The sequence below is a fragment of the Notechis scutatus genome, chromosome 1, assembly GCF_049901735.1.
Source record: "Notechis scutatus isolate UNSWTSFEM ecotype Mainland chromosome 1, rNotScu1.2, whole genome shotgun sequence".
Lineage (NCBI taxonomy): Eukaryota > Metazoa > Chordata > Lepidosauria > Squamata > Elapidae > Notechis > Notechis scutatus.
In genome coordinates this window covers 951,645-963,849 of record NC_142009.1, presented here as the reverse complement: position 1 = coordinate 963,849, position 12,205 = coordinate 951,645, and the positions used below count along the sequence as shown (strand labels likewise).

Here is a 12,205-nt window from a genome sequence, read left to right as displayed (position 1 = left end):
CCCCTTTTGGGTGAAATAAATATATAATACCTTACAATCTTATCCCATATTTTTCACAACTCTCCTGGTGCTTACTGGCACCTTGGGCTTTAGTAAAATTATCAGCTAAATTGTCCTCCGACATACAGTACTCTAGCTGAATCATCTTACTTCTTACAGATTGTCTCACGTTAAGGTATCTTAGATCTGTATGCTTGCTCCTTGTTTTTACTCCAATATTTGTGGCCATTTGAATTGCTGCCTGATTATCTTCATGTATAATTATAGGATAATCCACAGTTATACCTATATCAATTAACATTTGTTTATACATTATTAATTCTGTACATAACAATGATAAACAGGAGAATTCTGCCTCCGTAGTAGACAAACTTATATGCTGTTGTCTTATTGACTTCCAGCCTATTAATGTCTTACCCAGCATTATGGCTGTTCCTGAAGTCGACTTTCTTGTGTCTCTTTCTGATGCAAAGCTAGCATCTGCATAAGCACTCAGAATTAAATCACCCTTTGGTTCTAAATACAATGAATAATTCATTGTCTTTTAAGATATCTTAATATCCTCTTAGCTGCAATCCAGTGTCTTTCACATGGTGCAGAATTGAATCTAGCCAACTGATTCACGCAGTACGATATATCTGGTCTAGACCAATTACTAATATAACTCAAACTACCAATTAAAGATTGATAAATCACCTTATCAAACTCAGGACTTTGTTCATCAGTGTTGCTAAACTCCTGACTCATTGGAGTCTTAGCTGGCTTACAAAGCTCCATCTTGTAATCTTTTAGCAATTTGCTTATCTTATCTTCCTGAGATATCTTAAAACCTTTCCGTGTTTTCTTTATATTCAAACCGAGATACTTCTTTATCTCCCTAATTGCTTGATCTTTATTCTCTTTCCTAATGATGTTATTATTTTATTTGCTTCATCATTAGTTTCAGTTATCAATGCAATGTCATCTGTGAATAGTAATAATAATGATACTTTCCCATTTGTCTCCTTCTTAAACAGACATGGATCGGCTAAACCAGCTTTAAATCCTATATTGTTAAGTTCATTTACAATATACTGGTTCCATTCATAGCCTGATTGTTTAAGACCATAGAGGCTTTTCTTTAACAACCAACAATCATTATTATCCTTATTTTCACTTTTAATACCAACAGGTTTTTTCATATAAATAATATGTTTTAATGGGGCGTGCAAGTAAGCAGTTTCCACATCTAGATGGTTAACTATATAGTTTTTACTAGCTGCCCACACTAAAGCTGCCCTCAAGGTTGCTGCCTTAAGACTAGGTGCAAACACCTCATCGTAGTCATTAGCATTCTGCCTAAAACCTTGGGCTACTAACCTTGCCTTATGGATTAAATTACCATCCTTATCTATTTTTACCTTAAATATCCATTTGCAGCCAATGGATTTCTTTCCTACAGGTAATTTTGCATTTTCATACACCTTCATATCTCTTAATGAATTCAGTTCCTTATTCATTGCTGCATACCAACTTTCTTTTTCCTTAGTAGGATACTTTTTAATTTCTTCAACAGAATTAGGAACTTGATTAATCTGGCACACTGTGTTAGCCTGGTACCTATCAGGCGGTCTAGATACACGTGTAGTTCTTCTGGGAATTACAGGGCTTACTGGAGGACTTTGTTGAACTACTACCTGTTCATCTTCCTCATTCTGTTCAGCTATTGAATCTATTTCTTCCTCAATGGGCACTATCTCATCCTGTATTTGTCTCTTTACTTTATTTTTAAAGTTACAGGGATAACTAATGGGATTTCTATAGGATTCAATAATTACATCTTTATTGGCATCCTGTTCTAATTTCTCCCATCCTTCATGTTCTAGAAATTGGGCACTAGCACTACATAACACTTTAGATGTGCCTTTCTCCCAAAATCTATATGCCCTATGGTTTGCCTGATAACCAACGAAGAAAAATCTTTTAGCTCTATGTTGCCCTTTTTTTCTGAGTTGTGCAGGAATATGCACCCATGCTGGTGCACCAAATGTGTGCAGGTAACTTAGATCAGGTTTCCTGCCATGCCATCTGGTAAATGGTATTTCACCTGTTGTTGTATTAACAACGTTGTTCAATATGTTATTAGCACACATTGTAGCCTCCCCCACAAAGAATCAGGTAACCCAGAATCATTTAACATTGTTCTAACCATTGCCTGTAGTGTTTGGCCTCTTCTTTCAATAAAAGCGTTATGTTCTGGCCTGTATGGAGCAGACTTCTTATGCTCTATTCCAGCTACCTTAAGTCTGTTCTGGAATTTGTTATTAATAAATTCGTACCATTATCTGTCACCAGGGTTATCAGTTTACGTTTAGACTTTCTTTCAGCAAACCTAAGCCAATTGAAAAATGTTGATATGTTTCAGTTTTGCTTTTCATTAAATAGCAAAACCCATATCTAGAATAATGGTCCATAATGCTCAGTATATATCTAGCACCTCCCATACTGGGTTTCTTTGGACCTATTATGTCTGCAAATACCACTTCTAAAGGTTCTTTTGTTTTGAAACCATTTAGCCTATTTGCAGGCAATACCTTGCTCTTATCTTCACAGCAAACATTACAACGCAAATATTTATCACAAGATTTTAACCTTATTCCTTCAGATAACTCAACTGTACGTTTTAGCATTTTAAAATTTACATGCCCCAAACGCCTATGCAATAAATGGATACATTCTTCATGAGGCTTTATATTATTAAATACAGTTTGAGCCTCCCTTTCTTACTATTATCTAAGACATATAATGTTCCATTTAAAGCTGCAGTTACCCTTTTGTTATCTTTTTCAATTATGCAATTATTATCCTTAAAAGTAATTACATAACCTAATTTATCTAATACCCTTACTGAAAGCAAATTAAACTTTAGTTGCGGTACATACAACATTTTTATATCCTGGTTTATGTACGGACAACGTGCAAAACCTTGACCTTTCGCTTTCAGGTTCCAGCCATTGGCAAGAGATATATGTTGAGAACTTGTAGACATTTTTATAAATTTTGTCTTATCTCTTGTGATGCAGTGGGATGCGCCACTGTCAACCACCCATAGATTATTCTTCACATCAGAGTTGCTAAACGTGGCTAGTTCAAATGCTTTCTTTGGCTTTTTACATTCTGGCTTTTTCTCTTTTTGCAGAATCTTGCCAAATGTCCTCTGCCTCCACAATTAAAACACTTTTTAATTGTGTATGCTGTTGAAGATAAATTCTCTTCTTTCTTATCTTCTCTCAGCTCGTCACGCTCACGCCTTCTTCTGGCTTCTTCTAGTAGCCTGCCTGTAATCTCGGTTAATGAGAGGCTTTCTTTTGGCAATACCTCTAACGAGGTCACATAGTCATCATAGCTTTGATCTAATGAAGATAATATTATGTAGACTTGTTGCAGTTCATTAAATATAAGCTCTTTTTCTTGCAAATCTTGAAAAATGCTCTTCATACAGTTTAAATGAACTAACATATCTCCATTCCTCTGAAGATGCGTTCGAAAAAGCTTCCGTGTAAGATTTATATGTGCTCCTACACTGTCCCGAACATAAATCTTCCTGAGGTTCTCCCAGCAGTTTGCAGCATTTTCTTCTCCACGAATATGGACAAGCTGCTGATCACAGAGAGTCAGTCCTATGATGCATAAAGCCTGCTCATTCTTCAGTTTAAAGTCTTGTAACTTTTCTTTATCATCATCATTAACAGGATCCCAGCTACTCACATCTGGTGGGTTTGCTATAATGTCCCACAAACCTTCTCTGCGTAGAAGTAAACACATTTCATTGACCATGAAACATAGTTTGTTCCATCCAGCCTGGATATCATGGACAGTTGTGACAAATTTACTTGTGCCATTGCTCTTCAGATATTTTGACTATTTTAAACTAATTAAAACAGTTTGTTTTTACAGTAATGTGCAACTCACACCAACTCTCTCTGCTATATCCTGGTTAGTTAGACTATGCTGCTGGGCCCATAACCAATGTTAGGGTTTGGGAATTAACCCTAGAAGAGTATTGCAGCAGTAGTCAAGCCAGGCAGCCAAAGGAGAGCGGAAGGGCCCCAGAGTATACACACACTGAACACAAACACTGTTTGTAGTTTAAATAGTTTTTAATCCAGTTAGAGTTTAAGCATTGTCATTCAGTCCATTAAGTCATTCACAGTATTTCCATCCAGTAAGACTCACTAGTATAGTCCAAGTTAAGAGTCCTTGCAATATCTTTATCAGCCGATAAAGATATCTTCTCCTCCTCCGGTTTCACTCTCCAGAGAAACAAACGCTGGATATTCAGCAAACAGTAGCAAACAATAACAGTTCAGTCACAGGCACTCACAGTCAGTAATCTCAGTTAGTCACAGTAACACACAGTTACTCGCAGCAGCACACAGTTACAGTAAGCACACAGTTACAGCCAGGCAGTTACAGACAGCAAGCTTTCCAGCTTCTAATGCTTCCTTATATTGTAACTTCTAACCGCACCCTTAATCGGCTAATTGCCTGCTGCATTGTGCTTAAAGTGATAAGCACTTAAACCATGATATCTAAGTTTTATATATTTATTCACCCAAACCATATTTGGTATCAATGTTATACCTAACAGAAATGTTTGCAGAAAAAAAAAGTACAGAGAGCATCAAAAATCCTGAAGTTCAAACCTGAAGTACAAATATTCTCTTATAAGCCTAAAATTTAAAAAGACTAATTAAAAAAATAGAAAATAAATTACAAACAAATCTGCAAAAACACGGATTCCGTGGAGATCAAGTTCAGCATCTCCACCTCCCACCTCCTGCAGCAAAGCCAACCCAGGCTTGAGAAAGGAAATCCAGCGGGAACATCCTCCCTACAAATAGTCCGTTTTCAAAAAAGGGGGAACTACATCACAGTGACCCCAGTCTAGGGCTATTATAATCATCGGGCGGGGGGAGGGGAGGAGAACGTCCAATGCTCCCAGGATGACAAAGGGGAGGGGCAAAACCTGGCAGACAAGGGGAGCCAGGAAGGTCATTCCCACATTTGGCGGGGCGGGGGGGAGATTTCAAACTGCCCTAAAAGAATCCCAGCCAGAACACAAAGCTCAGGCCAGGAGTTGCTCTGGAAAGGGCCCCAGAGCGGGTCAGAAGCAGGAGGTGGGCGAAGCCCAGTGGTGGGATTCAATTTTTTTTTACTACCGGTTCTGTGGACGTGGCTTGGTGGGCATGGCAGGGGAAGGATACTGTAAAATCTCCAGCCAGATGTGGTATTTGCCAGTTCTCTGAACTACTCAAAATTTCCACTATCGGTTCTCCAGAACTGGTCAGAACCTGCTGAATGCCACCTCTGGCGAAGCCCAAAGGCGCAGGTGCGCAAACCCCCCAAGGAGCGCCTGGCAAGGAAGGTTCAGAGTGAATCAAAGGAAACTCTGTCTGGAATAGGCGATCTGACCGGCTCTGTCTGGAATAGGCTCTCCACTAAGGCATCTGGATGGAAGAGGATAATAACTTCATTCATCCTGACAGATCTGGATAGCTGCCGAATTGCCTGCGATGTAATCTGCATTATGTCATTATGTTTTTGATTTTACTGTTGGTTGGTTGAACTGTCTGCCGCCCTGCACTGTACGTTGGCTAGGTGGCCATATAAATTGTCTAAATACAGTGATCAGCCACATTGCTAAAACCAAACAAACTCCTGGGGGCAGATGGCACCTCCCCAATTGTAGCAATGACATCCCCGGCTGCATCAGTAGGTCAAACCAGGACCAAAAGAGGCCCCTGTGTTTCAGCATGGGTCAGTCCTGTGCACCCCATTTTAGGAAGGATATTGGAAAAGATGAGGGGGGGGGTGTCTTTCCAGGGGAGAGCAAGAAAGGTGAGACGGGGCCTGAAGAGCAGCGCTTGGGGGCTTTGGGTGTGTTCAGCCTGTGGGACGCGCTGAGGCTGAATGCAGGGACCGGCTCCATGGGGGCTGGAGGACCTTCAGTTGGGGGTTCCAGGACTGACACCAGGGAACAGCCAAGATGGCTCCCGCTCTGGATCTGAGAAAGGAATCCCCCTCGTGTCTCAGGGCCAATGTTGCCAGAACAGGGATGCTCAGGTGTACCCTCCGTGGAGGTTGATCTCTGCCCTGGGGACCTGTTCAGAAGAGAGGCGGCAGCACCTCTGACTATGCCTGGCCCCCCCCAGGTGTTGAACCTGCGCACAGAGGCCATGCCATGGATAGGGAGTGGGCAGGGGAGCCGGTGGCCCAGGTCCTGGCACGTCTCTTTGTAGGGGTCCAAAATCACCATGTTTGGGACCGCAGCATTCCCCCGCCTCTCTGCCAGCAGATAGATGCGTCCGTTGGCTGAGCTGCATCCTTCAAAGAACTTCTGAGCCAGGCCATCATCCTCCACAGGGGTCCACTCGTCGGTGTAGACGTCGAAGCGGAAGGCCCCCCCTCCAAAAGTGTAGAGGGCCCCGTTCAAGGCTGCCACACAGAGGTCATACCTGAAGGAAAGAGAAGTAGGGCGGGGGGGTGGGGGTGGAGCCACCCCACGAACAACACTGGTCTCTGGAGCGACCTGGATCCACTGTTGGAGCTCCCCACAGAGCCTGAGTTGCCAGCAGCCCAACAGCTCAGTCGGGTTGGGAAGCTGTAATGGGGTGCTCCACATCTGGGGTGGCCCTTCAAACGGTAGCCTCGTCTGCCTGAACCTGGCACGAGGAAGGAATCTCTCCCCAAAACAGCACATCTGAGGAAGGGCAGAGATGGTCCCAAAGTCCCCCTTTGGCCCTGACCTCTCCTTTGGCCACACAAGACACCAGGGAACATCTAAGTCCTCCCCTCTCTGCAGCCCACCCCCTCCCCCAAAGGGAAAGCCGGCACTCCTCACCTTGGCAACGGTGAGAAAGAAACAACATCCCACATGTCCGTCTCTATGTCCAGCCGCTGAACAGCCCGGCAGACATCCCCGTTCTCATCCAGGCCACAGACCACGTAGATCCGCGTCCCCACACCGATGGCTCCAGCCCGTTCCACGGGGTGGATCAGGGGGTGGGTGGGCTTCCAGGAGGAGTCCGCCAGGGCGAGGCGCTCAACGCTGGGGGTGACGCCCTCCAGGGTGCTCCCCCCCATGACATACAGGTGGAAGCCAACCCCCACTGCGCAGTGGCTATCGCGAGCCTCCTTCATGGCTGGCCCCTCCATCCAGCTGTCTTCCCAGCTGTTGTAGATCCACACCCAGTCCACAGGGGCCCAGAAAAACTCCTCCCGGAAGTTCCCTCCCGTGACGAAGAGGAGGTTGCCTGCAGAGAGAGCACAGGGAAAGGAGGAGGCTCTGTGCCCGGGGAAGGCTGGCACTTTGCGCCTGGTTGGGAAAAGGAAAGGCTTGGCGGAGGCGGCTCCCTGCCTCCCCCAGGACCTCAGCACCAGCATGGCACTGGGCAGGTTCACAGCAGCACCCAGTTGAGCATCCCAAAGTGGGGCAGGTTGACTGCCACCCACCGAGGGGGAGGGGCGAGAGCCCTGCCTGGAGCCAAAGGTCCAAGGTGAGCCCCGGTAGCAGCTGTCGCCCAAGAAGGGGAGCCCCAAGGTAGGCTGCCTCAGAACAATCCGTTCCTTATTTGGCCACGACACCTAATGGCCTCCCAAAGGGCTTCGAAATCGCCCACTTATATACTTTGGGGGCACCTCCCCCCAAATTGCCCAGGCCCTACCCTGGCCAGCCACGTGGTGCTCGGAAGTGAGGGGGCTCCCTGCCACCCAGAAGCAGAGCAACTGCCCAGAGTGCATCCAGAAGACCCTCCCTTCCTAGCCTGCAGCCCATCAGGACTTGGAGCAGAGTCCCAGATTCAAATCCCAGCTCTCTCTTCCTTCCAGTTCCACCCTGGGCATTGGGAAGGGAGGCCAAAGGCCCAGCAACCACAAGGCGAGGAACCAGCCCCAGGGCAGAGAGCCGAAGAGCCTTTCCAATGACCGGGCAGCTCTGGTGAGGGGGCTTCTAGAGGGTAGAGCAAGCCAAGAGCTGCTTTAGCCATGGCTCTCTCCCTGCCCCCCTCTTGCTACGGGGCTGCAGCCCAGAGCCCACCCTCTCCCACTCCCCCCCTGGGGAAGGAGCATTACCCACGGCAGCCACAGCATACTGGGTGAGGTTTCTGCGCTTGAGCGGCGAGCAGGCCTGCCAGGTCCCTGTCTTGGGCAGGAAGTGGAAGAGCTCCTGCTGTTCTTGGTCACGTTTCCCGGCCATCACAAAGAGAGTCTCACAGCTCCGGCTCGCGCAGGGGGCCTGGGCAGCATCCCGCCAGTTGGGGGGTGGGAAGCGGTCCAGCTCTTTCAGCAGCTGAGCCGGAGTGCCCATCCCGGGGCACTGGCTGCTCTTCACCAGGCGGCCAAGGAAGGGGAGGCTGAGGAAGGGCACTCGCACTAGGCCCATCAGCTCCAGGAAATCCTTGGCCCGCCCGGGCAGGTCGGCCACTACCCACTGCATCACCGTGTCAAAGACCACGTCCTCGCAAGCCACAAAGAGCTCGTCACTCTGCAGCAGCTCCATCAGAGCCTCCTTGGGCAGCTCCTCAACCTCGCCATGGGTCACCACGTCGGCCCAGTGGCTGAGGGCCACATTGAGGGCAGCAGAACCAAGTGCCACGCAAGCAAAGCGCTGTGCGTAGGCCCTGAGGCTCAGGCAGTTGGAGACATGCAGCTCCCTTTCCAGAAAGGTCTCACAGCGCCTCTTAGCAGCCTCCAGCCGCAGGAAGTCAGCCGTCTGCAGAAGGCTGGTGACATTGCCAGGGGTGATGCCAAGGCTGCCTGTCCGGGTGAAGTCTAGAAGCGCCTGGAAGGGCTCCGCCTCAAGCCCCTGGATCCGGATGTGCCGCTCTGTGCATTCCCGGGTGCCACCAAAGAACATGGCCTCAAAATAGCTGCTGTGGCGGGCCAGGGCCCACCGGTTGACCGGGAAGCACTTTCCCCCGACTTCCAGGACTGCATCGCTCTCAGGGTTGGCCTGAACTGCCACACACGGGGACGGATCCATGGCGGCTGGCTGACTCGAGAAGCCGAACCCAGAATAAAACGCCTTCCTGTCCTGTGACCTTGGCTCCCGTTCAAACCCTGGTGATGGGCCAGCAGAGCAGTTGCTAGGCCCGATATAGACACAACTCCAACCCTAAAAATAGAGGCCAGGCTCCTTTACCCAGGGACCCATGTCACAACCCCTCATGCCCACTTGCTGCCTGGTGGCAAACTTGTTTGCCTGTCCGCCTGGAGCAAGTACAACTGTTTCCGTACAAGAGAAGGAACACCAATCCTGAGGTTAGAAATGGTGACACAAGGTAACTAGTGGGAAGGCGGTTTGGTATCGGGGCAAAGGTGCAGGCCGAGAAACCATCAGTTCCAGTCCCGCCTTAGGCATCAGCGCTGGCTGGATGACTTTTGCACCACTCTCTCTCTCTCTCTGATTGCACAGCCCAGGGCTGTTATGAGGAAAAGAGGAGGCAGGAGTATTAAGAATGTTTGCCACCTCGAGTTGCATAATACAACAGAAGGATGAAATGTTAGTAACTGCTCAGCTGCCCAAGTCTTTGACCCTTACCTAAACATTGCAACAAATGGAATTTCAAAAGACTTAACCCTAACAGGAACGATGGGGCTACACTGTGCCTGGGAGGCCGCATGTACCTTTGGTGAAACAAGTCAGCCATGGGCAAATCCCTCCTTGGCCCAAAGAACCATTTTTGACGACTGACTGCCATTTGTGTTATCTTCCTTTTTAACACCCTTATCTTTTGAGATTCAGACTACTTGGTGTTATAAGTTTGCCCTCCATTATAAAATTCCTAACATTAGGGATGTTATGCAGTATAGGAGCAGCAGCGACCTACAGACCCTATAGGAGCCTACAGTGGATTTTAAAGGCTTTATTTTAGCACCTCACTTTTACTCTCATTCACACAGCACACCTTTCATGTTATTGGTCAGTGGCAAAAGGTGGTAAGAAGCCCCCTTAGAGGGCCAAGATGAACCTCAATGGAAATTGGAAGGTGTGAGTTCAGATTTTTCTTCCCTCAGGTTTTTTTTTACTCAACAGTCATCCATTTTAGTGATTGTCCATCAAAGTCTGCTTAGTCCTCAACATGTTCTTCATTATGACAATATGGTATTAAGTACAGAGAAATTTACAGTCAAAAATTATCCCTCAATGAGTTGGCCTGGAAAATCTTGTATTTGGGTATAGACAATTGTTATCAACAGTTGGCAGATTACTTTCCCAACTTCTGCAGCCAATGGTTTTCCCCCCCGCCTTTCAAACACAGGTTTTCACCACAACCCTGTGACTGACATACAAGCCCTTGCTTGCCCAATTTGTCTCCAAGATAGAAACGCAGCTTGCCCAGAGAGGCAAGAAACTGGAAAAGGAAGCTGGGCCACTGTTCGGGCCAGGATGTAAATGGAATAATTACCTTTTTGCTGTGGATCAAAGTCTCTAGCCCAACAAGCAAAGATGGTCAGTTTGCCACCAAGCAAGCAGATACAGACCAGGTTCAAGATTCTATCCCAGGAATCATTTTGAAGAAAACAGCTGTTGTGCCTCAAGCCCAGCCTACCACTTAAATTGACAGTTTATAATTTTTTCTCAATGTGCACTACCCATGAGTTTTCACATTCTCCTACATTCAACTTGTGAGAAGATTCCGGATGCGTTTTATTATTTGTCAAATAAATTCTCTTCCTTCAACAAGGAATGAAAAGGAAAATGAATGCTCACAAACTACACACATTTTATCACCTTTCCTTTCTGACTAAATGTTCACGTGGCTACTGTTCATTTGTCCTAGATGCCTTCCTGAGAAAACAACAGAGTTATCAGCAAAGATGAAGGCCTGAGGACACAGGACCAAACCAGGGAGCGATCAGATTGTTTATCCAGAGATTAAAGGAACAGGAACCAACCAGAATAGTCTGTCGGATTTTACCAAACTTTCCAATGCGATTCCAATGGTTTACAGCAGAAAAGATGGTCCAAGCCCACTGCAGACAAAAGACACCACCTCGTTGTAAGACTATTTCTTGGCCCCACACAGTGTCACGCAAAACAAGAACAAATATTATAAGTTCCTCCTCCTCCTATACAAAACGAGCATAAAAAAATAATTTCTCCTGCAAATGTGGCTCCTTTCCAGAAACCGCCTTCCACTCCTCCTAAGGTCTTGAACCACAGAACAATGGTCAGCCATCTTGCTGCTGAATGAAGGGGTTCGGAATGGCTTCCATCCCGTCTTGCGGGCAGATGAGGACCACTGAGGTCCCCCTGCAGACCACCAGGCCCAGCTGGCGGGTGTCTTCCGTGAGTTTGTACTGGTCATCCGGATCTGAAGGGGAAGGGGGGAATCAGAAAGCGTTATATGGGCAGGCGCCCCTGGGCAAAGGCCCCGGCTCCAGAGCAGCAGATAGGAGAGCAGGACCCCCCCCCATCAGCCCCGATGAGGTTACCTAGCTGGGTCACGAAACGCCCGAGAGGAAAGCCCCCGCCCACCCCCGTCTCCCACCCCTCATGGGGAGAGCCCGAGGGCCGCCGCCGCCTGCCTCCTTCCCTCCGGTCGGGGGCGGGGGACGGTAGGGGGCTTCGGGCACCCACCTCTCATGTACTCGATGGTCCCGTCCAGCACCAGGTTGAGCAGCGGGTCGAAGCCTTTCAGGACGCCGCTGGCTGTGGGGAGAGAAAGGGAGAAATGCCCGGCACTCTCCGTGCCACCGCAACCCAGGCGCCCAGCCCACTGGCAGCCCCCCCCGCCGCTCACCTTCCCGGCCGCCCTGGAACTTCACGCGGATGGTCTTGTCGATGTACTTGGAGAGGTCCAAGATGCTCTCCTTCTTCTTCTTCTCCTTGTCCTGCGGCCGGAGCAGAAGGACGTCAGGACCCGCCGCCGCTCACCGCCACCCGGAGGGGAGGAAAGCCGCCCCACCCGCTGACCCCACCCCGCCGCCGTCGCGGCTGCCGCTCACCGCCATCTTGCTCGCCGGGGATCCCGCGGCCGGGACCCTCGTGGCGTCACTTCCGCCCTCTCGCCTCCAATGAGCGACGGGGAGTGCGGTCACGTGACCGGAGGCGCCTCCGCGGGCCACCGAGACTTCCGGGGCTCCCGCGCGAGGGTCCTTGGGTCGAAACCCGTTCCGCTCCGGCGCCGAGACTAGGCTCGAGAGGGGCTCCCGGGCCGCC

At 48.4% G+C, this 12,205-nt stretch overlaps 2 protein-coding genes across 3 annotated transcripts; both read right to left on the bottom strand.

The window, feature by feature from the left end:
- Positions 1–4,635: 4,635 nt before the first annotated feature.
- On the bottom strand, positions 4,636–10,519 carry LOC113426261 (kelch-like protein 21). The gene is made up of 3 exons (XM_026688618.2): positions 8,113–10,519; positions 6,884–7,295; positions 4,636–6,497 (listed from the first exon to the last, which is right to left on the bottom strand). Exons 1-3 carry the CDS (start codon positions 9,020–9,022, stop codon positions 5,801–5,803), a joined length of 2,019 nt encoding a protein of 672 aa, XP_026544403.2. The 5' UTR covers positions 9,023–10,519; the 3' UTR covers positions 4,636–5,800.
- A 246-nt stretch (positions 10,520–10,765) lies between these two features.
- On the bottom strand, positions 10,766–12,100 carry LSM7 (LSM7 homolog, U6 small nuclear RNA and mRNA degradation associated). 2 transcript variants are annotated; one of them, XM_026688636.2, is made up of 4 exons: positions 11,992–12,100; positions 11,787–11,877; positions 11,624–11,695; positions 10,766–11,357 (listed from the first exon to the last, which is right to left on the bottom strand). In XM_026688636.2, exons 1-4 carry the CDS (start codon positions 11,995–11,997, stop codon positions 11,215–11,217), a joined length of 312 nt encoding a protein of 103 aa, XP_026544421.1. In that variant the 5' UTR covers positions 11,998–12,100; the 3' UTR covers positions 10,766–11,214. The 2 variants fall into 2 exon arrangements, with proteins under 2 accessions (XP_026544421.1, XP_087811442.1); XM_087955316.1 differs by having other exon boundaries at positions 11,965–12,049.
- Between the last annotated feature and the right edge of the window lie 105 nt (positions 12,101–12,205).